The sequence below is a fragment of the Aquarana catesbeiana genome, linkage group LG07 (genome assembly GCF_042186555.1).
Source record: "Aquarana catesbeiana isolate 2022-GZ linkage group LG07, ASM4218655v1, whole genome shotgun sequence".
In the NCBI taxonomy this organism is placed as follows: domain Eukaryota; kingdom Metazoa; phylum Chordata; class Amphibia; order Anura; family Ranidae; genus Aquarana; species Aquarana catesbeiana.
The window spans coordinates 30364233-30391606 of record NC_133330.1 but is presented as its reverse complement, the minus strand read 5'-3'; the positions used below and the strand labels follow the sequence as shown (position 1 = coordinate 30391606).

Below are 27374 nucleotides of genomic sequence, written 5' to 3'. Positions count from 1 at the left end.
TTCACAATCATACCGACTCCCCCGCCGGCTCTAACATTGAGAACCAAGCGATCTAACACCACCGATCGCTTGATTCTCAGGGCTCTGCAAGCAGAGTGCTAGTGACTGTCAGTCACCGTTCTCTGCTCTGACCCCCCCCCCCCCCCCCGCTCACTAGAGCGCTGAGCTGTGGAGGGTGAGCCGGGTGCTGCTTCAGCCATGTGGGTGGACCCTGACTCTATTGTCGTGATCTTGCCAAGCCTGGACCAGCTCTGTGACATCACCAAACGAGCTTTGGCTGTACCTTCTCCTTTAATAAAGAGTCTTTTGGTAATGCACTAGGCTGGTGCACCGTCTTCTTCTGCTTGTATTTCAGTATTGGTCTGCCCACTACTGAACTAAAGTGGGCAGCAAGGCCGATGTTGTACATTGTGTGGGGGTTTTCAGTGGTTGTTACCCTATTCTTATTGACAAGATTGAAGAGGAGCCTGCAAGTGGACTCAGTCTTGAAGGCCTTTCTTATCTGTATCACTGACAAGAGTATTAGTTTTATACAGGATATGCAGTGTTTGCTTTTTTCTTTCTGTCTGTAGCTTGTCACTTGTGTGCTTCCTGCCTTGGAGGTTTCTCACTTCTTCATTGCTATCTTGAGAATGGCTCCACTGCCTTGTAGGGTTCTGTGGAGCCACCCCTGTGATGGAGTGCACATGTGCCTGGTCCCCAGGACGCTGGAGATGGTGGTCATGGGACCATGGTGATGCAGCTGGGGTGTGCATGCTTCAATACTTGCCAGGGCGACGTGCTGTTTTAGCAAAGAGGAAAAAGGGCTGAATGTACAGCTGAGGTGGGCAAGCCTGGGACGGGGGGAGGAGCATGTACTGCACAAGTGGGATGAGGGACTAGTACCCCTGATCATGTGACCTCTACAATGCACACTCCCCGACCAGAAGTTAAAGCCAGCAGCACTGACATGTGGCTACAAAAAGTAAAAGATTGGGGATATGTTCTCCAAAAAATAGTTGATGCTGTAAGCTGACTTAGTGTAAGTGGATACTTCAAATAAAAAAGGGGGAGGCATTAATGCTACTTTAAGGGTCACAACAATTACTCTGAAGTCAGGTTTCAGTTGGTTTCTAATGGGTTACCAGGTTTCTGCTGCCCAGATATAATTTGTAGAATGAGTTGAGTTGATTTTAGTTCCTCTGTTTGGAAATTTGAGGGTGAATTACTCCACAGTTGTAGCAGCTGCAGCAATCAACATGGACTTGTTTTAAAACTTTTTTTTCTCAAGAATAGGCTTTGTTAGGTTTTAAAACAGGACAACAAAAATACACATACAAAGATGTTGAAAAGAAAAATGCATAGAGAAAAGAAGGAACATGACCATTGTTTTGCAGGTTGAACTGTTGAGCCACAGAGCATGATGACAAATAGTATTTAGAAAACGCAAACGGAAATGCTGTGGGGCTGCCAAGGTGTGGACTACCCAGCTAATCTTAAAGTGGTGTTCCGGCCGAAATTATACTTTTTAAATAAAAATACCCCTATAATACATAAGCTTAATGTATTCTAGTAAAGTTAGTCTGTAAACTAAGGTCTGTTTTGTTAGTTTATAGCAGTAGTTTGTTATTTTACAAACTTGCAGCAGGCCGTGGCCATCTTAAGTGTGGGCATCTGAAGCCAGACTGTATTTCTTCCTGGATCTCATCCTTGCAGATCTCGCACATGCTCAGTGCAGCACAAGCAATGTAATAGGTTTCAGGTCAGGTTTCCATAGCACCGGCAGTGTCAGAGGAAGTTGCCGCCCCTTCCCAGAAGGCATCGCAAACAGGAAATGATGCGATGGGCCATGGTCAGGGAGGAGGAAGTGAAAAATGAATACAGCAGATATACAGTAGGTGCTGAGAAAAAAAAAAAAAAATATCCAATTCGTTTACAGTTTAGTGAGGGATGCTGAAGAGTTGTAAAAGTGGGTGGAACTCCACTTTAAGGAAATGCAGCTATCTCATACCCTCAGTATGGTGGGAAGAATTTAAAAAGGTATTGAAATACAGCAGAAAAAAAAAATAGGTGAGAATAGAGATTTGGAAAAAGAGGGGAAATCCTACCTGGGAGACCACTGAGACCACCAGCAACAGAAAACCATGGTCCTACAGGAAAATTAAAGGAATGGCTGGAGTTTAGCTGGTGATCGTTAATAGGGACTGGCAGTTAGCACCTCCATCCTCATTACTCAGTTGAGTTCCTCAACCCATTCCCTAACACAAGGAGTCATCGTTTTCCAATGCCTGGGGATCCAGGAACGACCTGCAAACAGAAGAAAACCTTTCTTATGATTAGCGATTGCCCTGGGTATCATTGATAGGCGTGCGACCTCTGGAGTCTGACGCAAGGATCTACTCCAGATCAGGTGACATAGTTGGAATATTTTTTTGCCTAAAAAGGCTGAATATGCGGACAGGCCCACCAAATGTGTAACAGCTGCCACCCTGTTCTTCACCTCTTCAGCAGTGGTCAGGAATTATTGTTATAACCTTGTGTAGAGGCCGGGCTCCTGTACCAACAGGATAGGAGCTTGAAGTTTCTTTCTTGCTTTTGACTAGCTTGCTTTTTGAAGGAGGAATTTGTTTGTTTGCTTTGTTCCAATCTTACTCCCGAATAGAATGGCCCAGTTCCCTCTCCCAGTCTCGTGTTTAAATGAAGGAAAACTAAGGAAACACATGGAACAGGAGAATGTTATAGAGCTGCGATATCAGGTGTAAACTCTGTTTGAAGCATGCAAAGGGTTTTCAATCTCTACAAAGTCCTCCTGACTCGAGGCGCTTAGAATGAAAATGTTTGAATTGGAAGTTCAGAAGCCATTTTCCCTATTTTATTGCTTTTACCGCTTGTTAAGAATATGTAAATACTTTATTGTACATAGTCTGTGCACAGGTGCACTTTACATGACCCTGCTATGTACTAAATAGCTTTCAGGAAAATACAGTACTTGCAAAGGAAAGTGCAAGTACTTAGTGGCTGTAAACCCTTACATATACCAGTGAAGTGACTGGCCTCTGGTGATACACAGAGATGAAGCAAATCCTCCTACATAAGTTGTACCTGTTTTTCTGAAGGCCTTCTCTTCTCTGTATCCATTCAATGTGCCGAATTATAAAGCTTGTCTGAAAATTTGAAAAAAAAGGGGAGGAGAGCTGAAGTTACAGTCTGCAGAGCTTAGTGGGGAGGGCTCTGAGAGCTGATTGGAGGGAAGGGACACACCTCACTCCACACAGGAACAGAGCTGAGGCTGTCACCATTTTTCTCTTGGTGTAAGGGAAAACTTGTCAGAAGTGATTCATGCTGATAGAAGGAGGCAGCAGACAAAAGTGCCATTTAATGCTCTTAATTGAGACAAGTACACACTATAGAGGGATATGCTTTGTTCATATTTCATGTCTGAGGTTTACAACCACTGTAGATTTCCTGCCACGCGCACTGGACAATGCTGCTCAATTGCGAAGTCTGCTGGGAAGCCTACACATCCAAGAGTGTCCATCTCCATGGTCCCCGGCAGCTCTCTCACCGGTTCTTTCTGCTGAACTCCACATCACTGTATCTTACAGTGACGTGAAGTCAGAATTCAAAATCAATGGGCTGTCTGAAAGCATCATATATGGCACCAAACACTACGCACTAATGCCCCGTACACACGGTCGGATTTTCCGACAGAAAATGTGTGATAGGACCTTGTTGTCGGAAATTCCGACCGTGTGTAGGCTCCATCACACATTTTCCATCGGATTTTCTGACACACAAAGTTTGAGAGCAGGCTATAAAATTTTCCGACAACAAAATCCGTTGTCGGAAATTCCGATCGTGTGTACACAAATCCGACGCACAAAGTGCCACGCATGCTCAGAATAAATAGATGAAAGCTATTGGCCACTGCCCTGTTTATAGTCCCGACGTACGTGTTTTACGTCACCGCGTTCAGAACGATCGGATTTTCCGACAACTTTGTGTAACCGTGTGTATGCAAGACAAGTTTGAGCCAACATCCGTCGGAAAAAATCCTAGGATTTTGTTGTCGGAATGTCCGAACAAAGTCCGACCGTGTGTACGGGGCATAACAGACCAGGAATGTACAAAATGGTCCTTAGTCTTGACTTGTTCCTCCTTACTAATCTTGGCAGATCTGATCCCTTTCAGAAAGCTGGTAGAAGACTGTTTTTTAACCAGATAAATTAAGCCTAAAAAAAAAATCACTACATCTAAATATATCAGTGTTTGTAGATGTCCCTCACAGAATTTAGGATGGTAGCCAAACCTATTTTTCACCATAGGCCAAATCTGAGAAGGTTACTCCTTACTACTTTACGGGGTATTTCCACATTGTCTCCTTCTGTAGCTGAAGCTCTGACAGTTTTTATTGTCTCTTCCTGGGCAGGTGCACAGATTATCGATCTGATGATGCTGGTCATCGATGTGACAAAAGGAATGCAGACGCAGTCGGCTGAGTGTCTGGTCATAGGTCAGATTGCCTGCAACAAGATGGTGGTGATCTTAAATAAAATTGACTTGCTTCCAGAAAACAAGAGGCAGGCAGCCATCGAAAGAATGACCAAGAAGATGCAGAAGACACTGGAAAGTACAAAGTAAGTGAAGCTTATAGACAAGATTGAGAGCCTGAAATACATACCCAAATCCATGGTCAAGTAATGCACTGATTATTAAAGATGAAGTGTAGTCTGATAAAAAAACTGCTTTCCCTCAACCCCCCCCCCCCCACACACACACACACACACGCACACGCACACCTACCTATTCTATACCTACCTGTGCTACACTTAGATTAATTATATTTGCTAGCATCACATTTTTCTTACTTTTCAACCTTTTTTCTTCAGTGAAGACTCTACACTGCTACTAGAGCTGTTCCCTCTGATTGCAACTATCTAGCATGGCCAGCCTCAGTCTGGCTTTTGGCTTGCCACATTCAGACCATGCTGTCCAGAATCTATTCTGGTAACAAGTTAGCTGTAGAAAGTTTTTTCAGGTCCAGAGCCATTGACATTGCCTCGGCAATTACCCTGTCTGTAAAGACACACTTTGTGAGGGCTTTCGAATACAGTCATACAAGACTGTGGCCAAATCAACCAGTTATTTGATGAGTCTGACCACAGAGGCAACAAGTGTGCTCCTGCATCTTCTCATTTCTCATGATCAATGCTTTTTGGGCTGAGGATGAGTCCTGAGCAGCTTATCAGTGAAGGGAATTTGGTTGTCATTGAAGTCTTGTTTTACAATCAATATCCTAGAATTTTCATGTGGTTTGGTTTTCTCTGCAGCATTGGACCATTCTGCTGAAGGGTCATCTGATCCCGTTTCAGTCAGACAATGCCACAAGAGACATGGACCATCATGTAGGGACCAGAGCCTCGTTGTGGCAAGACAGGAAAATTGCATTCTTTGCTGGGCAGAGCTTCAAATTCCAGCCTTGTCTGCCGTGTATATCCCAGGCATAGACATTTCAAAAGGGGCACACCAAAGAGGCGCTTGGACTACAAATCCTATTTATACAAAGCAATGAAGGGAACGTCACTGACTCTGGTGAGGCAACTCGCATGAAACAGCACTTCCCTTCAATGGGTACCGAGAGGCGACTTGAAGCATAAACAAATTAGGACAAATCCTCTTCTTTCTGCAGCCTGATCTGGTTTGTCTCTCAGCACTATCAAAGGTCAGGTTTCTGCCCTTCTGTCTTGTTTCAGAGACCATTGACCTCTTGGAGTCTCCCATATAGCTCCCCCTATCCATTCCTCTGTGAATCTATGGGATCTAAATCTGGTTCTGTCTGTTTTAGAAGCCAACATTTTAAGCCAAATGAGACATTCCTCTCTCTACTCTTACCCACAAGGTGTTTTTTTTCTTTTAGACATCAGCTCTGCAATGTGAGTGCCTGAATTGATGGCCTTATCCTGCAAGAAACATGTTCTAGTTTTTCACAGAGACAGGGTGCTGTTTGGACCACTGTAGGTTCCGCCTTTCACCTCAACCAGGACATAATTCTTCAGTCCCTCAGTCTGCCTCCAGTTTGCCAAAGGAGATTTCCCACTGTTGTCCAGGTGTGGTTCAGACTGTTGCGTCTTTCACCCCCTGCTTCTTCCAGAAGGACGCTTTTCTTTTTTGGCATTCCAGATGGTCACTTAGAGGGTTCTAGCTCCACCATATCTAGTTGCTTCAGACAAACTGTCCTACAAGCTTATGGTCTCAAAGGTCAGGTTCCACCCTTTCTTCTGAAGGCTCACCCTTCTAGAAATCCTGAGTGCTTTTTGGGCTTTTCGGCATCAAGCAACAGTTTCCTTAATTTACAAGGCTGCAACCTAGTCTTCTAGTCACTTGAATTAAGTTCCATCAGGTCAATGTAGAAGCCTCATCTGATGGCAGCTTGGGACATAAGGTCCTTCAGATGGTTGTTTAAGCTGCACTCATTCCCCAGTTTTCTGTTGGGCCTGGCAGCATTTGTTTGCTTTGAAGCCCATCTCTAGAATGGACTGCTTTTGTCCGGAAAGTGAAAGATTTCTTGTGTCCTTCAAAGAACAAGAAAAAAAAAAAAAGTATTTTTGAACTTTCCTTGATATCCTTTGGATTACATTGAGAGTCCCGCCCCTTTGCGTCATGTTCTCGATACTACTTTGCTACTAAATTGAGACATGCTAGTAGGAGGGGTCATCCTTGGGTGTCCTACACTTGTTTTTTTAATTCTTTATTTGTAGTAACACATACACACAACAATGGGAGCCAACCAAGTTAACAAAGAAATCAGGTCTTTGCAGCAGTTACATGGAATAAAATTTAAACAAATATCCAAAGGAAGCTAGAAGAGTAAAATGACCCAGAGAATAGAGCATGTCTAAAGCACTGAGAAAGCACCCAGGAGGTAGACACTTGCTAAAAAGAAATGAATTTAAAAATGGTAGGCTATTAATTCACTGAGGAGAAAGCCTATGCCGTTAACGGGGAACCACGAGGGTCAGGTGACCTCCATCCTCATTACTCAGTTGAGTTCCTCAACCCATTCCCTAACACAAGGAGTCATAGTTTTCCAATGCCTGGGGATCCAGGAACGACCTGCAAACAGAAGAAAATAGAAGAATACCTTTCTTATGATTAGCGATTGCCCTGGGTATCATTTGATAGGCGTGCGACCTCTGGAGTTTGACGCAAGGATCTGCCCCCGACTACATCTCTAACCTAGTCTCAAAATACCAGCCTAATCGTTCTCTTCGCTCCTCCCAAGACCTCCTGCTCTCAAACTCCCTTGTCACCTCCTCCCATGCTCGCCTTCAGGACTTCTCCAGAGCCTCTCCCATCCTCTGGAATGCTCTACCCCAATCCGTCCGATTTTCTCCTACTTTATCCACTTTCAGACGATCCCTGAAAACTCATCTCTTCAGAGAAGCCTATCTGGCCCCCACCTAACAACTGTACATTTATCTTCTCAATCAGCACATCACCCACAATTATTACCTCTTGTATCTCTTGACCTTCCCTCTTAGAATGTAAGCTCTAAGGAGCAGGGCCCTCTGATTCCTACTGTATTAAAGTGTATTGTATTTGTACTGTCTATCCTCAAGTTGTAAAGCGCTACATAAACTGTTGGCGCTATTTAAATCCTGTATAATAATAATAATAATAACAGACTTCCTGTGTCCCTCAACAGACTCTAAAAATAAAAAAAAAGGATTTTGTGGTGTGTGTATAAAAATCCTATTTTTGCTTTTTCAATATACTTTTTCAATAGGAGTGGCTTAATATCAGCTGTATAGAAAGTCCTAAAACCATATAAAATGGAAATATCTGATCTGTCTTTCCTGCTGAAGTACAATTGATCTTGTCCTCAGTGGCAGAAAAGGATTCTGAAAACTACATTCGTTTTTGGCAGTCCCTCTAAAGAGAAAGTCTTCGTCGTATGAGCACCGAGCATCACCTAGCTCCAGTCATTCTTCCCCGAGTCCGTTCAGCGACTTGTTATTATTATTTGTTAAAATGAATACACCTGTTTCAACAATTGTTCCTCTTCACGCAATGTTCGTTTTTTTGCTGTTTGGATTAAGTGTAATTGAATTTCCCCAAGCTTTGTGGTTAATCTCTTTTGACTCTCCGTATGAATGTTCCCAATCAGAGCCGTGGGCAAACGGATTACACTCACTGGAAGTCACTGTTGTAGGCTCACGCTAAAAATTCAATGTGTATCAGAGAGGCTGAAGCCTGTGGAGACCCCCTCCAAATCACAGGGATATTCTGCTCCTGCTCGGACACAGGAAGGGTGACCCCTCAAGTTCACTACATTTTGAGCCAATTCCAGAAGCCTTGGCACTGGGAAGTAATATTTAAACCAATATTACCACAATTGCTGTATTATAACACCCAAACCTGGTGCCAAACAATTTTGATTACCACCCATACAGCGCTAAAATATAAAAATTGTAAATAAAACAGATAAATGTTGCCCAAAAAATCCAAACCATTCAGCACTCAGACCAAGGCACTTCACATAACATCTTGGCAAGTAATGTTTTGCGCGATGCAGCCCTCCTCAGACTGGGTAATCTTCAACACACTATGAAAAACACGCACAAGCCGGTGTAAACACCTAGCGAATTACCACCATAACCATTTATTAAAAAACATGAACAATATTATACTCACAAACGTGAATAAAAACAGGCTCATCGAACAACAACTCCAGCCTTAGGCTGCGTCTTTTGTTCCAGTGCCACACGGTTGGCAGTTTATGTGTTTCAGGGGACAAGCCCCCTTCCTCAGAGCTTCCTCAGTTGAACAACTCTAGCCATAGGCACCATCTTCTGCTCCAATGCCACACAGTTGGAGATTCATGTGTTACGGGGGACAAGCCCCCTTCCTCAGAGCTTCCTCAGCTTATTGAACAACTCCATCCATAGGCACCGTCTTCTGTTCCAGTGCCACACAGTTAGAGCCCCCTTCCTTAGAGCTTTCTCAGCTATTTGAACTACTCCAGCCATAGACACCATCTTCTATTCCAATGCCACACGGTTGGAGGTGTACATGTTTCAGTGGACAAGCCCCCCCTACTCAGAGCTTCCTCAGCTTATTGAACAACTCCAGCCATAGGCACCGTCTTCCGTTCCAGTGCCACACGGTTCGAGGTTTACGTGTGTCGGGGACAAGGTCCCTTCCTCAGAGCTTCCTCAGCTTATTGAACAATGACTCCATCCATAGACACCAGCTTCTGTTACATCCCCCTGAGGAAGATAAATCACATCCCTGTATCGACACGCATTGGAGAGGGGACAGGACGGTGTAGGAGACAGCTTGTTTGTCTCAGAGCTGAGAGGCCTGTGACCTCAGTATGATCTCAGCGTTTTTTGTGCTTCTGATAGACTGGTGCACTGAAGCACCAGCTCCATGTGAGTGCCCAGTATTGGGGCTTTTTGTTCAATAAATTTGTGGTTTAAAATGATATCACACCATCTAGCCTTCTTTCTTATCATATGTGTATGAGGAAACAGTGCTATTGGGCAGGCCAGGATCCCACAGCAATCACAGAACCCAGAGGTGGTTCACATGCGTGGTTTGATCGAACTTAAATGTGAGGTCACACGCTCAGAGGTGAGTGGCTATTACCTAAGGGGGGGAGCACCAGAGTGTGGACACTTCAACAAAGCATCAATTTTATGTTTGATGAGGACATTATGATATTTATGTTACACTGACCCGTGAGATATAGGGCCCGTGTATCACAAATATTTTTTTTTTTTTTTTTGCACTATAGCACTTTATTTTCACAATTTGTCACTTTATATTACTCAGGATTCACTATAATGAATTTATGATTTAATCCTGTAAGTTTGCATTTGATATCTTAATCATATCAGTTTGAATTGTGTGATTTTGTATTTATACACTACAGTCCTATATAGCACTATTGTCAATTCATCATCCACTGCTGTATAAGCAGTGTTTTATACCAATTATGATTTATATGATTTTGCATGTGAGTATTCTATACACTATAAAAGTATATTGCACTTTTGTCACTTTATTTACCCACTGTTGTATAAACAGTGTTTATATAATTTAGATTAATAACGCGACAATCCTTTTTAGACATATGTAGCTTCTGTTTCAGTGCCACACGGTTTGAGGTTTACGTGTTTCGGGGACAAGACCCCTTCCTCAGAGCTTCCTCAGCTTATTGAACAACAACTCCATCCATAGGCACCATCTTCTGTTTCAATGCCAGACAATTTACATGTTTCAGAGGGACAAGCCCCCCTTCCTCAGAGCTTTCTCAGCTTATTGAACAACTCCCGCCATAAGCACCATCTTTTGTTGCAATGCCATGCTGTTGGAGGTTTACGTGTTTTGGGGATAAACCCCCTTCTTCAGAGCTTCCTCAGCTTATTGAACAACAACTTCAGCTATAGGCACCATCTTCTGTTTCAATGCCACACGGTTGGAGGTTTATGTATTTTGGGGGACAAGCCCCCCTCCTCAGAGGTTCCTCTGCTTACTGAGCAACAACTGTAGCCATAGGCACCCTCTTCTGTTCCAATGCCTCATGGTTGAATATTTACATGTTTTGGGGGACAAGCCCTCTTCCTCAGACCTTCCTCAGCTGAGGACATCTCCATTCCCATAAGTTTCCATAGAAAAACAAGGCCTCTGTTGTTATTATTATTATTATACAGGATTTACATAGCGCCAACAGTTTATGCAGTGCTTTACAACTTGAGGGTAGACAGCACAAATACAATACATTTTAATGCAGTAGGAATCTGAGGACCCTGCTCCATGGAGCTTACAATCTAAGATGATAGTATAGAACCTTGTGTATTTTTTATTTAAAACTCTCCCATTAAAAGACACATAGGTAATACCCACTTGCATTATAAAGTGCTTTTCCCCACACAAAGATAGAAAAAGCGATCTCTCCTGCGGGATGCCATCTCAACAATCATCCTTCATGAGTGGCTTCCTATTCGCTACTTACTTCCGGGTGTATGAGCAGAACTTCTGGGAGTACCGTGCTAAATCACCTTATGCTTTTCTCGACGTGTTTCGTTGTTCTGACGTTCTGAGGCGCCATACTTTGCATGGACACTTTATTTATGCATGGACCCTTTTTTTTTTTCTTCTAAAATGGTACTTTTTATACTACAAAAAAAAAAAAAAGCAAAATACATGTGCAAAATCCTAAATACCTCCTTGCACAGCTCCGCTGTGCAGTCATGTGATCCCCCACCGCTTTCCTTACCTGATCTAAGGAGAGCAGCCGGAGGGGCTGAGATTCCTCACTGACATATGCCAGCCAGCAGAGGTTTGGTCACGTGACTGCACAGCGGTGCTGTGCAAGAAGGTATTTAGGATTATATTTTTAAAAATATAACTAACATACTGTGCTTTTTATCTTCATAAAACAGGGGATGCAATTGTTTTATATTCATTACTTTACAGCCACAGCGGAATAGCGGCAGGAGGTGAGGGGCGGGGATTGGCTCTCACGGCACAGACTACTGAGCTGACAGACAGGCAGGGAGGGGAGAAGGAGAGACTGACCACACGGCGAGATGACGGGGGGACGTAAATTGACCACGGTATCATGGATCAGCAGCCATGATTACCGTGGTCAGTACACATAGGGGGACACAGAAACAGGCAGTATCAACCAGGTTTTTTACAGCATAGAATGGGAAAAATTACACAGCACAAGCTATAGATCATGCTTTAGAGGAACAGGAGCATTTTTTTTTTGTTTGTTTTATGGTTACAACCACTTTAACTTCCAAAATTATGTTTGTAGGAGTTATATATTGAAGTGGCATTTTCCTATTTCAAAATGGTGCCGAACCGACTGTTGTAAATATAGTCGGGTAACTTGAAGCTGCATGCTTAGTTTAGAGTGACCCAGCCATGTTTCTGTTTAATAAGAAAGGCCATGAGGTCCTAGAGGATAACAACGAGCCTGACATTGGAGACAGCATTCACATGCTGAGCGCAAAACACCATCTCATACCGAACGTGGCTCCTTCTCGTCTCCATTAATATTGTCAGATAAATCCACATGTGGAGTCAATAAGATGCCGAGATCCAAAAATAATAATAGATTAGAGGATATGACCCCCCCACCCCCCACCCGATACCGTTCAGCCAGTGGTCATGTCCATTATTAAGGTTGTATTTGTGTGTCTTTTATCCTATGCAATTAACTCTTTTCATGCTAGAGATTGTTGGGCTACCTTTCCTTTTCACGGTTCGTCTCATAACTTAATCCTAAAGGAGGACTTCAAGACCTCGTTCACACCACTGTGACTTGCCATGCGATTTGACAGGTCCGAATCCCATCACACTTCGCACACCCTATTGTCGGCAATGGAACTGTTAAAAGTGGTGCAACATCGACTTTGCGGTGCTGCACCGATTTGAAAAAAGTAGTTCCTGCGCTATTTTTTGTGATTTCAGGTGCGATTTGCATAGACATCTGTGCATGAAGTCGTACAGATGTCAGCCAAGTCACACCTGAAGTCGCGCTGACATGCAGCTTTGAAATCGTGCGATTTCAAGTGAAGTTGCACGATTTCAAAGCCACATTCAGTGTGAACAAGGGCTTATCTTTCATTGCCTTGTCACACCACAATCCACCCCCCTTTTTTTTTTTTTTTTCTTTTCTTCAGTAACATAAATATGTTTGCATGTTCTTTACATGCATTTTTTATGTGTTGCAATGTGTTTTTAAATGCATTTTTTTAGGGTTGCACCGATACCATTTTTAAAATTTTTTTTTTACTGGCACATACGAGTCCCGATACTTTCAGTTAAGTACTTGCCGATACCCAATGCCTTTTTACAGTGCGTTCCTGTCTGAATCGCATGCGGTGGCCCCCACCGCTCCTGTGTGAACCCAGGCTGAAGTCACTATTGACAAGCTTGGGTTCGCACAGGAGGGGTGGAAGAAACCGCAAGCGATTCGGACAGGAATCAGACCGCATTCCCGTTCTAATCGCATGCAATTCTTCGCAGGACGATTTGAGCCCGTTCATTTTATGTGGGCGCAAATCGCACCGCAAAGGTATTGATTTTGGAGCATTTTCAAAAGTACAAGCACTTGTGAAAATACTCGCTATCAGCGCAACCCTAATTTCTTTCCTCACTGAAATATATTTTATTTTATAATCCAGAACTGAAATGGGGGAAAAAAGGGCTAATGAAAGGAAAGACACTTTTTTATGTGTTGCATTTATATGCGTTTTCAGTGCACCCAACGCAAGACAATAATGTGAAATGCTTTCATTTTTTATTTTTTTACTCAATTTATTTTTATTACATTTTCATTAACAAAGAAAAAGGTACAAAAACACTGCTTTCATTTGAAAACATTGTTTTGGTCTGTCTATAGCTGTGCGGTGGGAATGCATTAAAAAAAAATGCATCTGATGTGAGCGGGCGAGTTGATGTAAACCCTAACTGAACGTCATTTCAGTTGCACTGTGTAGTGGAAACATTTGTCATTTTTTTAAAAACATTTTTTTAGTATTTTTCATATCGTGCATTCACATCAGCCTGATGCCCCGTACACACGGTCGGATTTTCCGATGGAAAATGTGTGATAGGACTTTGTTGTCGGAAATACCTACCGTGTGTGGGCTCCATCACACATTTTCCATCGGATTTTCCGACACACAAAATTTGAGAGCAGGATATAAAATTTTCCAACAACAAAATCCGTTGTTGGAAATTCCGATCGTGTGTACACAAATCCGACGCACAAAGTGCCACACATGCTCAGAATAAATTAAGAGACAAGCTATTGGCCACTGCCCCGTTTATAGTCCCGACGTACGTGTTTTACGTCACCGCGTTCAGAACGATCGGATTTTCCGACAACTTTGTGTGACCTTGTGTATGCAAGACAAGTTTGAGCCAACATCCGTCGGAAAAAATCCTAGGATTTTGTTGTCGGAATGTCCGATCAATGTCCGATCTTGTGTACAGGGCATTACCCTTAAGACCTGGAAATTTTTTTTTTTTTTTTCATTCAACCCAACGGGCTAAAAGAAAAAAAAAAAAACAGAGGTCACTGCACTAATTATGTGATGTTAGTAGAGGAGCACTGAATGGAAATTTTGGTGCCGAAACCAAAGACGCAGGGTGTTCTTGGCCGAAAACCGAAAATGACGGTTTTTAAAAAAAATTAATATTTTTAAAAACTGTATTATACTCGATTTTTTAATTAATATCATGAATTTAAATGAATATGAATTTATCGTCGGCCATTATCGGCACCTTTAGCGCAAGAAAAGCTGAAGATAAATGTATCCCTTCTAAATTCTATGTATGTCTTCACACTGGTCCGTTCGGCTTCCATTTGTGGTGTTAAAAAAATCTTGCTTGCCGCTTTTTTGGTCAGTTAAAAAAAAAAAAAAAAAACGCACAAAAAAAGGACCTCCCCGTTCAAATGCATTGAAAACGCAGTAAGATCGCATCATTAACGCACCCGTGTTGCGCTTTTGATGTGGTTTTCGAGTCGCATGACCTTTTTTCTCTTACCGGCCGAATGACGATAACACCATTTTCGGCCGAAACGTTTTGGCAGCTGAAATTTTAGTGCATCTCGAGATGTTAGTGCAGCAATCTCCCTCTGCTGTGCTATTGTGTCCTGACAGAGGGGAACCCCCCCCCCCCCCCCCCCCCCCCGCTAGTACACACTGATCAACGCTCTCAGCCAGTTTTTGCCAGACAAGGAGCTATACGAACAGGCCAAAAGTCAGCCCGTGGCTGGTGACCCAGATGTTTTCGGACGATTTTCCACCTGTGTGTACCTAGCATAAGGAACATACAATCTAAACTCCTAGAGAGCAGTGACTGATGTGAATACACAATGTTTTAACCTTTTAGAAAAAAAAAAAAAAACTTTGTTGCATCCAACTGAACATCAAAGTAGTCAATATTTATCCAAATATAATTTGAAGTTATAAACCTTTAATCAAATAATATTGCAGGAACGGAATAGGTAAAGGAATGGGGGGGGGGGGGGGGGGACAGGGTGGTCTTAATCTATGGCAATACTAATTAATAATACTGAAGCATACAAAAGTAAAAAAGTTACAACACAATTGTATTGTATATAAATATATAATAAAACACAATTGTATTGTATATAAATATATAATAAAACACAATTGTATTGTATATAAATATATAATAAAACACCATTGTATTGTATATAAATATATATAATAAAACACAATTGTATTGTATATAAATATATAATAAAACACAATTGTATTGTATATAAATATATAATAAAACAAAAGTGAAAAGTGATTTTTTTTGTTAAGGAAAAAGTTATTAAAAGTGATTAAAAGCAGCTGAATCTTCTGACCATTTTATGTTTGTGGGTTCCTACAGACAGCCAAGGGTTCAACGTATAAATGATTTCACATGTGATTCACACACTTTTTTTCACTCAAGATCCTTACATTTTGCTTATTAGATTTAATTGTGAAAATCTTGTGTGAAAAATAATGTATAAATGGACCCCTAAGGTTTATGCTAATTTTATATTATATTATATCATAATATATTTTCTTAATATTGTTTCATTATATATTTTTTTAAACTTTATGTTCCATTCTCTGCAATAAAAAAAAAAAAAAAAAACACATAATAAAAAAAAAAAAAAAAAGTTGGTGCATTTTTGAGTTAAATAACTTTTAATTCGAACAAATACCAGGGTACAAACATACATAAGGACATAAATCTAATTTTTTTTTTCCATAATAAGTCATACTGTTAATGAGAGCTATATACGAAAAAGCGATCAAAACAGTGCAGTGGAAAGATAATGTTTACGGTACTCAAAAAACATTTTTGATGCTGTTTCTAGCAAGAAAATCCTCCAATGATCACTGGGTACAGCGTGTGCAATGCCTTAAAAATGCACTTTGAAAAATGAAAAAGGAAGAGGTGGTCATGGGCCCTAACTAGGATTGACTAGATTGCTTCTAAGAATATTGTATTTTTTTATTTATTTTTTTTAATAATTTTTTGTCCATTTTTATTTATTTTTTTTTAAATCATTTTTTTCTTCATTTTCTTTCAATCATCTGTTGCTGTGCACACTTTTTTTTCCTTTCTGGCTGGCAGAAGCTTACTAAAATGCAATCATTGTGTGTTTCTCCGTGATAGATTCCACGGGTCTCCTATCATTTCTGTTGCTGCTAAACCAGGAGGACCCGAAGCTCCGGAGTCTGCGACGGCTCAGGGAATATCGGAGCTTATTGAGGTGAGTCAAGAGACTACTAAAGTGTTGCGTTTTTTTTTTTTTTTTTTTAATTTTGTTTATTATGTTTTATAGCAGGGGTCTCCAAACTTTTTATGCAAAGGACCAATTTACTGTCCTTCAAGCTTTAGACCCCTTTCACACTGGAGACGTTTTTCAGGTGCTTTTGGGCTAAAAATAACGCATGTAAAGCGCCTGAAAAACGCCTCCCCTGCAGCCTCAGTGTGAGAGCCCGAGTGCTTTCACACTGGGGCGGTGTGCTAGCAGGACTTAATAAAAAGTCCTGCAAGCAGCATCTTTGGGGTGGTGGAGGAGTGGTGTATACATCGCTCCTCCGCCACCACTGCCCATTGAAATGAATGGGCAGCACTGCTGAAGCGCCTGCAAAGCGCTTCAGGAGCGGCGCTTTTACTTGCACTATTAACCCTTTCTTCGGCCACTAGCGGGGGTTTAAAGCACTCCGCTAGCAGCCGAAAATCGCTACTAAAACGAAGGTAAAGCGCCGCTAAAACTAGCGGCGCTTTACCACTATTGCGGCCCACTGTCAGTGTGAAAAGGGAGGGGTCTTAGGGGGGCGAGACTGTGGCTAGTGGGTGTTGAAATTGATCTGGCATTGGCACCCCATTATTTATGGTTTTCATGAGAGAATAAGTGCCGCATTAATGGTGTCAGTTGGTGGAATATTGCCCCAAGGGCCAGATAAAGGTGAGCAAAGGGCCACATTCATTCCCCGAGCCACAGTTTGGAGACCACTGCTCTATAATTAAAAAATAAAACTTTTTTTCAAACACAGTTTTAATTATATTTTTATTCATATAAAATATTGCATATGCTATGTTTACCAGTTGCAGCCAATTGGGGTTGTGCTTCATGTGTCCACGAAGAGCCTATGTTAAAGAAGAACTTCAGGGGAAAAAAAAAGAATTTAAAATCTGCGGGCATACAAAGAATTAAGTGTAGCACGATATATGCCACCTCCTGGGTCTACTGGATCACTGACCGCAGATAGTATAGCTTTGCTGTACTCCTGTGCTTTATATATATATATATATATAATATATATATATATATATATATATATATATATTTAGCTTACTAAGAAACAAAAAGCCCAAACTGGCGCAAGGTCAAAAATTACAAAGAAAAAAAGAACCTAAAATTGGCAATCAAAGCGTATTGGTACATCCATCCACATATATATCTATAGATATATATATATATATATATATACACACACATTCATATCCCTATATATTACCAATCAAGAGCTATGAGCCCATTTGTAAAACCTGGGTATGAGGACAAGAATGGGCAGGGGTAGGCGAGGGGGTGGGGGGAGAGAAAGGGAGGGGGAGCAGATCAAGCATAATAGTAATAAAGAAACAAAATCAAATAAATACCAAAACAAAAACAAATAACACAACAGCCAGCACTATAAACTGAGAGAATAAATGATAATTTCAGAAATATTCCATGGATCTGAGCAAGTCTGCCCCAATCTTTAACAAAACGAAGTTAATTCAGTTCCCCGACTATAGAGATGTAGAGGACCCGGAGGCCGATGGCCGTGGGGTCTGTACATATACTATATATTGTACATTTACATCAGTCACTGCCCTCAAGGAGCTTACAATTTAAGGTCCCTAACTCACATTCATACATACACATACAAGGGGCCATTTAGACAGGAGCCAACTAACCTACCAGCATGTCTTTGTCCTATCTATCTATCTATCTATCTATCTATCTATCTATCTATCTATCTATCTATCTATCTATCTACCTACCTACCTACCTATCTATCTATCTTGATTTCTTATCCTATCTCTCGACCTCCATTTCTATCTTATCTATCGATCTCTGTTTCTATCTATCGATTGATCTCTATTTTTATCTATCGACTGATCTCTATTTTTATCTATCTACCAATCTCTGTATCTATCTATCTATCTATCTATCTATCTATCTATCTATCTATCTATCTATCTATCTATCTATCTATCTATCTATCTATCTATCTTATCTCTCAATCTCTGTTTCTTTCTTATCCATTGATCTTTATTTCTATCTATCTTATGTGTTTCTGCTGTACAAACCCCATTATCTTATCAAATCACCCCAAGGTGGTAATAGTTGTTACTATTTGCAGCTTTGCATTAAATTAAACAAGCCTGGTGGTCTTTTTTTATATTGATCCCCAGGAGAGTCAGGGAGCAGGCAAAGGTCACCGACCTTTCCAATTACACCCCGGCTGGTGCTCTGCACTCTACAAAGAAAGTCACAACTGTTCTTGTGTATCAAGCCTGGATCTGACATGAGCTACGTATAGCCCCCCTCTGTGTGCTCAACCATTGCAAAGCATTCTGAAAAAAAAAAAAATGGCCTCAGGGAACCAAATGGCTGCCATCTCTGTATTATACAGGGTCATCCCAAAAGCTTTAACAAGTTAATGTAATTTCAAAAGCAATTTTCATTATTTTCATGATGGCATGATACCATGATGGTCCTTGTTCAGGCACTTCCTGTTATAGGGTGACAACGCTTTGTCCCTGTCTCCCAATTGCTTCCCTGTGTTGCCACATTTTTATGTTTTTTTTTTTCTTCAAGATATGGTATGATTTTGTGAGAATATTCTGTGTTGCCACTCTGTCACATGTGCTTCTAGTGCACATTATACTGATGTACATGATACAGAATTTTTCACCATTGTCCCCATCAGGAAGCCTGCCCTGGCCAGTGACTTGCAGCCTCTGCTGTAGCACATGCATGTAGACAGGAAGTGGCTGGAAAATTATGTCAGGAGTCTTCAGTAGGGGAGGAGGGGCTTTCTCAGCTAAGCACACCCTCTCCTGCTTACATGCCTGAGCTAAGCGCAGGTGAATTCCAGGAAGTAAATGCTATATGAATCATCTGCCCTTACTCAAGATGGCCAACGGCCAGAAATGCTAGGGGGGGGGGTTTATTCAAATTGATGTCTCAACAAAATAAAGCATGGAGACATTGGATGGATGGGGGAGTTTGCTTTAAATAACAAAAATGAATTAAATAGCATTTTTGGCTTGTGGTGCTCAGATGAAGTGTAGTTCCACTTTAAGTTTGTATTTTATTTTATGCACTAGAAATCTTTTTTTCCCAACTTTTTTGAGACTTGTTGCTGTCATCAATTTCAAAATTACTCCTTTTTTTTTTTTTTCTTAAAATGTTCTCAGTTTAAACATTTGATACGTTTTTCTATTGTGAATAAAATTTAAGTTTATATAATTAGGAAAAAGAATAAAAAAAAAAAGGAAAAATCTTTTTTGGCACTTCTTGTAAGATGATATTCCGGAGCTCCTGGCGACGTCTCTCATTTGGCCTTGCTCTCTTGCACTCTGAATGAACTCTTGTGTGTTTTCTGCCTTCTTGTTCTGCAGCTCTTGAAGTCTCAGGCCTATCTTCCCCGCAGAGATCCCTCGGGGCCTTTCCTTATGGCAGTTGACCACTGTTTCTCCATCAAGGGTCAGGGCACTGTGATGACAGGCACAGTCCTCTCCGGCTCCGTCAGTCTAAATGACAACGTGGAAATCCCAGCCTTAAAGGTAAAAAAAAAAAACCTCCTCGGCCACTAGTGGGCGGCATTGTACAAGTAGATACACCCGCAGGGGAGGATGTATTCACTGCCATGTCCTTGATACTATCCATGTTACATATAGGCACAATGTTTTTGTAAGATATTCATAACTGCAATTTTTTTAAAACTTGCCTCCAGATTTTTTTTTTTTTTTTAAGTTTTCTATAGTGCAAGGCTGTAACTTTAAACAGGTAACCTGTAAAAATGTTAAAGCGTCGCCTATGGAGATTTTTAAGTACCAAAGTTTAGCGCCATTCCAGATGTGTGCGCAATTTTAACCATTTCAGTACTGCGCATAGTCACATGACGTCCGCAGGAGGGATCTCCCATCCTGGGCAGGCGTCATATGACGTCCTGGGCTTCCCGGCTATCTGGGGGGACGCACGCGCGGCGCGTCACTCGGGAGCCGTTGCGCGTGCCCGGCGGCCGATCACCCGCGATTGCCCAATCACAGAGCAGGGACGTGGATCTGTGTGTGTAAACACACAGATCCACATCCTGTCAGGTGAGAGGAGACCGATCATGTGTTCCGTGTACAGAAGAACACCGATCAGTCTCCTCGATCATGTGTTCCGTGTACAGAAGAACACCGATCAGTCTCCTCGATCATGTGTTCCGTGTACAGAAGAACACCGATCAGTCTCCTCGATCATGTGTTCCGTGTACAGAAGAACACCGATCAGTCTCCTAGATCATGTGTTCCGTGTACAGAGGACCACCGATCGGTCTCCTTCCCTTGTGAGTCCCCTCCCCCTACAGTTCGAATCACTCCCTAGGTAACACAGTTAACCCCTTGATCGCCCCCCTAGTGTTCACCCCTCCCCTGCCAGTGACATTTATACAGTAATCAATGCATTTTTATAGCACTGATCGCTGTATAAATGTGAATGGCCCCAAAATGGTGTCAAAGGTGTCCGATATGTCCGCCGCAATGTCGCAGTCACGATAAAAATCGCAGATCACCGCCATTACTAGTAAAAATAAAAATAATAAAAATGCCATAAAACTATCCCCAATATTGTAGACACTATAACTTTTGCACAAACCAATTAATATACGCTTATTGCGATTTTTTTTTTTTTTTTTTTTTTTTTTACCAAAAATATGTAGAAGAATACATATCGGCCTAAACTGAGAAAAAATTTGTTTAAAAAAAAAAAAAATAGGATATTTATTATAGCAAAAAGTAAAAAATATTGTGTTATTTTTCTAACTTGTCCCTATTCTTTTGTTTATAACGCAAAAAATAAAAACCGCAGAGGTGATCAAATACCACCAAAAGAAAGCTCTATTTGTGGGGAAAAAATGATAAAAATTTAATTTGGGTACAGTGTTGCATGACCATGCAATTGTCATTCAAAGTGTGACAGTGCTGAAAACTGAAAATTGGCCTGGGCAGGAAGGGGGTGAAAATGCCCTGTATTGAAGTGGTTAAAGCGTGACATGTTGGGTATCTATTTACTCGGCGTAACATCATCTTTCGCATTATACAAAAAAATTGGGCTAACTTTACTGTTTTGTTAATTTTTTTAATTCATGAAACTGTGAAAAAAAGGTGTTTGAAAAATTGTTGCGCAAATACCGCGTGAGATAAAAAGTTGCAGTGACCGACCGCCATTTTATTCCCTAGGGTCTTTGCTAAAAAAACATATAATGTTTGGGGGTTCTGAGTAATTTTCTAGCAAAAGAATTATGATTTTTACATGTAAGAGAGGAGTGCCAGTATAGGCCTGGTATGGAAGTGGTTAATGAATAAAAAAAAAAAAAAACAGAACTTTTTTTGCTTTTGTAGCATTGTTTCTGCCCTTTTCATAATACATTGAAAAGCAATTAATGATTTTGTCCTTTTTATGGCTTGAAGATACAGAAGCGTACGAAGGCCAGACTCCCCGACCCAGGTCATGCGACGTCACGGCCCCCCCCTGTGTTTACCAAACACCCTGGACAGTGAGTGACAGGAGGTGCCCACTGGGCATTGCGACGCAGCTTTTATAAAAAGAAACTATTTGGGAAAGGAAAACAAACCAAAGCGTCCGCCATGGAAAGTGGTTACCTTTCCCTCAACAGTCGCTAATAGTTTGTGACATCTCTGACCGTCTGAACCCGAGTATGGAGAGGTCAGCATGCAATTTCTCCTCCTGACTCCCACCTAGTCTGCGTTTTAAAGGGTAAGGACACTTATAGCGCACTTCTCCTTAATGGGCCCTCCGTCCCGGCGTTATCACTTCCTCTGGCGATTCCCATCGTGCAGCATTGGACAATACCCGACATTGCGCAGCTTTCCCAATCTGCCAGTTTGCTCTTTTGGATGTGAACGACTTGAACATCACTTAATTCAACAGAGTTAAAAAAAAAAAAAACACTTTCAGATCTCCCAGAATGCCACAACATCAAAAATCACTTTAGAAGCCATTTCAGTATTTTTAATTCTGCAGCTTTCATTAAAATATTACCTGGTGAAGTGCTGTGAAAGTTCGGACACTTCCTGTTACAGGGTGACCATACTTTATCTCCTGATTATCCACTTGAGCTCAGGAAGATTTTACCCCACACCCCCCCATGACCAGGCCATTTTTTTGCCCTTCAGCACTGCGCTGTTTTAACTTGTAATTGCGCAGTCATGCAACACTGTACCCAAATTAAATTTTAATCTTTTTTTTTTCACACAAATCAAGCTTTCTTTTGGTGGTATTTGATCAACACTGAGTTTTTTTTATTTTTTGTGATATGAACGAAATAAGATCAAATTTTTTTTTAAAAACCCAATTTTTTTTACTTTCTGTTTTATAAAACATATCCAATAAAAAACAATTGACATCAAATTTCTTCATAAATTGTGGCCAAAATGTATTCTGCTACATGTTTTTGAAAAAACAAAAAATCCCAATAAGTATATTGATTCATTTTGTGAGAAAGTTCTAGCGTCTACAAACTATGGTATACAGGTGCATCTCATAAAATTAGAATATCATCAAAAAGTTAATTTATTTCAGTAATTCAATTCAAAAAGTGAAACTCCTATATTTTATATTGATGCGTTACACACAGAGTGATATATTTCAAGCATTTCTTTTTTTTAATTTTGATGATTATGGCTTGCAGTTCGTGAAAACCCAAAATTCAGTATCTCAAAAAAGTTGAATATTACATAAGACCAATTAAAAAAAAAGGATTTTTAATAGAGAAATGTTGGCTTAGTGAAAAGTATATCCATGTACAGTATAGTACACACTCAATACTTGGTCGGGTAGCCTTTTGCATGAATTACTGCATCAATGCGGTGTGGTATGGAGCTGATCAGCCTGTGACACTGCTGAGGTGTTATGAAGCCCAGGTTGCTTTGATAGCGGCCTTCAGCTCTTCTGTATTGTTGGGTCTGATGTCTCTCATCTTCCTCTTGACAATACCCCACAGATTCTCTATGGGGTTTAGGTCAGGTGAGTTTGCTGGCCAATCAAGCACAGTGATGCCATGATCATTAAACCAGGTATTTATTTTTATTATTATTATTTTATTTCAGGTACTTATATAGCGCCGTCAATTTACGCAGCGCTTTACATATACATTGTACATTCACATCAGTCCCTACCCTCAAGGAGCTTACAATCTAAGGTCCCTAACTCACATTCATACATACTAGGGACAATTTAGACAGGATCCAATTAACCTACCAGCATGTCTTTGGAGTGTGGGAGGAAACCGGAGTACCCGGAGGAAACCGGAGTACCCGGAGGAAACCCACGCAGACACAGGGAGAACATGCAAACTCCAGGCAGGTAGTGTCGTGGTTGGGATTCGAACCAGCGACCCTTCTTACTGCTAGGCGAGAGTGCTACCACTACACCACTGTGCCGCCCAGGTATTGGTACCTTTGGCAGTGTGGGCAGGTGTCAAGTGCTGCTGGAAAATGAAATCAGCATCTCCATACAGCCGGTCAGCAGAGGGAAGCATGAAGTGCTCTAGAATTTTCTGGTAGAGGGCTGCGCTGACTTTGGACTTGATAAAACACAGTGGGCCAACACCAGCAGATGACATGACCCCCCAAATCATCATGAACTGTGAAAGATTTTGCATTTCATTTTGAAATCAAGGTCCCAGAGTCTGGAGGAAGAGTGGAGAGGCACAGAATCCAATTTGCATGAGGTCCAGTGTGTAGTTTCCACAGTCAGTGATGATTTGGGGAGCCATGTCATCTGCTGGTGTTGGTCCTCTGTGTTTTAAGTCCAAAGTCAGCGTCAGTCAGTCAGTCTAATTATGAGATGCAACTGTGTATATACTAGAATTTTTTTTTAATACTAGTTAATGGTGGTGATCAGCGTCTTATAATGGGACAGCAATAGTGCATCAGTGCAACGCAGTCCATCAGCGCAGTCCTTCAGCGCAGCGTATCAAAGCAGTCCTTCAGTGAGGCGTATCAGTGCAGTCCATCAGTGCAGCGTATCAGTGCCCATCAGTGCAGTATACCATTTCCAGCCAGTGCCCATTAATGCAGCCTATCGGTGCCCACCAGTGCAGCATACCATTGCCCACCAGTGCAGCATATCATGCAGCCTCTCATTGCCCATATGTGCAGCCTATCATTGCCCAAAAGTGCAGCCTCATCAGTCATCCGTGCCTAGCAATCTGCCAGAGAGGAATCGTGAGGATCGGGCGGCCGGATGACACAGAGAGGGATCTCCCGCAGAGATGCGGCTTGTATATGAATAGCCTCTTTGTCAAACTAAGTCCCGCCTCCTGGAATCTAATAGCACACTGGTCTAATGCCGGTCCGGAAGCGGGACTTTGTTTTACATCGGCCGGCTATTCATATACAAGCCACGTCTCAGCGGGAGATCCCCCGCTCTGTGTTTTCCGGATGCACGATCCTTCAGACCGTTTCCTGGCTGATCGCTTCTGCCAGAAGCTGTGCTGACTGAGCGGCCTGGGAGGGCAGGGAACCCCCCCTCCGGGAGAAGCTCTGATGGCCGCACTGCTTCTGCCAGAAGCGATCAGCCAGGAAACTGTCAGCCTGGTCCGTCCCTTCTCCTTACTCGCCCTCGTCTAAATTCCACTTGTGAAAACATGCGAGCAGGCGAATGGATTTTTTAAAGTGGCTGATAATACTATACACTGTCACTGTAGTAATGACACTGGCTGGGAAGGGGTTAACATCTAGGGCGATCAGGGGGTTAAAAGTGCACCTAACTATGTGTAATGTGTGTAAAGAGTGCTGCAGCATATATAGAGATTCGGGAACCCCAGTGTGGGGGGCGGGGTCCTGGCAAAAAGCTGTGGGAGGCACTCCAATTTAACGTAATGGGAGGCTTGGGGCTCCTGCAGCTAATTGCAGCCGCTCACATGTAATTGCTATGCAGCGACCACCTGCATGCAACTGGCCGTGGATGCAGACTTTCTTCATCCAATCACTCCCAGGTGATCGCTGCAGGTGGCAGTGGTTGGCTGCAGGATTTGAAAGCCTTCTATTGCTTTTAGTGGGGCTGCCTCCTGCAGCTAATCGCAGGGCCCCCTGCAAGAGTTTTTCACATCTACACTCTGTCGGGCCAACATGCAATTGTGAATGTAGCCTTATCTCCTTATCTACCTGCTTGCAGTTTTTCTATGTAAAATGCACTGAGCTGCGCATTCCCGGAACACTCTGGCCATGCCGGAATGGCTGACTCTAGTGCGCATGCATGGAATGAAATCACCCCCCCCCCCCACTGGCCAATCAAGAGGCCAAAAACCCACCACCAGGGGAGGTGAGCATATTCGGGAGTTTAGTTCCACTTTAATAAACATGTAGCCATCTGAGCCCATCCTTCAGCATGAAGCTTTTTTCACACCACCATTGGAAAGGTCATAATGTGTCATCATCACCCTACGCCACGCCGGGTCACAGTTTAGGTTTTTTTTTTTTCCCAGTGGCGTCAGAAGGGTTAAGAGTGTAAAATTAGCGTCCCCTTTAGGCACGTTGATTGTCTTGGGCCTTTGAAGACTAACGTAATGAGCAACGTTATAAGGTTTCAGAATCTTGGGAAACAAAACTCTGCTTGATGAGATAAAAGCAGCGATGACCCGCTAATTGGAGCCATTACAGAGAAAAATGATTTTCGCCTCCTTCACATCTCTGTCCACTGCCAGTTTGGGGATTAGTCGGAGGGATGAACTCATGCGAGCGATTATACAACTCGTAGCCTTGACAAAGGAGCTGGAGCTTGTGGCCGCTGCTCTCCAGAAGTTAAAATAAAGCTGCGCAGAGAATGGGGTATTGTATGAGTGTTCCGGACATGAAAGGCAGATACAATCAGATACAATCACAAATGATAGGAGCATTTTGAAAGATTGATTGTCCATCTATGGGAGAGGATATGGAGGAGGCAGGCCGGTCTCACTCCTTCCTTTGTGTTCTGGGCTGGAGATTACAGCAGAAGCTCTATCTGGTTACACCGCGGCCTCGGGATCAAGCCGCACAAAATGGCCTATTTGCCCTTCCGATGGGTCTTGCGGCTTTTCGACATCCGTGCCAGCACGCAATGTAGAATGATACGGAAAAAAAAAAAATATTAGCTGGCCAAATTTCCTGCATCCATTTAGACGTCGCTGTTATTATTTCAATTAGCAAATTGTGTTTAATTCGATATAATTTTAGTGCACAATGGCATAAAGGGTAAATGCAGCATTTTTTCATACTGTTTCGGGGGTTTTTCTTTTTTAAAGGATAATAGATAGCTTTATTCCCAACCTCAACCGGCCACAAAGCATCCAATGTGATTTCAGACCAGCAGCAACCTTTCCTGGTCAATAAACATTGGTTCCAGGGGTTGCAGATAAACTATTTTAATCCTGTGCATAACTGAAAATTGGTGGTGAAGTTGCACTAGATGGTTTGCAGCAGCTGGACTTATTATACACATTTTTCTCGCAATTAGGTTAATCCGTGGCAGTGCATAAGTGTTTTTGATTTCATAATCCTGTACTGCCAACCCTTTAAGAAATCTAAGCGTCGAAGACCCAATTGTGATTACTCTGATTGGCTGACATCATGATCATGTGATCCCGAAGCCTATCGTTCCGGCTCCTGACCATCACTGTGTGAAGGGGAGCTGTCAGCGACAGCACGGTCACAGTGTTGGGGGCGCACAATAGAGCATGTTCCCAACACAAAACAGCTATGTGTAATGTATGTAAAGTATGTCCGGCTTGAGGTAGAACACCCAAGTGATTGGCACCTCATCCTAAATAGTTAATTATATGGAGTGAAGAGGGAGAAGGGGGATTGTTGTGGTGCTTACAGATAATAATGGAAACCATTTGTTTAAAATTTTTTAATGAGAATAGAATTAAAACAAAACACTTTGTTCACAAGTAATCAACATTTCATTGTCAGTAAGGGTGGTCATTTGACAAATATTCAGCTCTGAAAAAGGTTTCATTTTCGTATATTAGCCCAACATGTTTCGCCTATTAGCTTCATCAGGAGATATACGAATCAAGAAA

The 27374-nt window shown here is 41.9% G+C and overlaps 1 protein-coding gene across 1 annotated transcript in view; it reads left to right on the top strand.

The window, feature by feature from the left end:
* EEFSEC (eukaryotic elongation factor, selenocysteine-tRNA specific) overlaps positions 1–27374 on the top strand; it is a 243240-nt gene that overhangs the window by 45905 nt on the left and 169961 nt on the right. The window contains exons 2-4 of the mRNA XM_073591890.1: positions 4409–4616; positions 16195–16291; positions 19702–19866. Of these exons, the coding sequence (XP_073447991.1) occupies positions 4409–4616; positions 16195–16291; positions 19702–19866 (470 nt within the window). The remainder of the gene's footprint in view (positions 1–4408; positions 4617–16194; positions 16292–19701; positions 19867–27374) is intronic.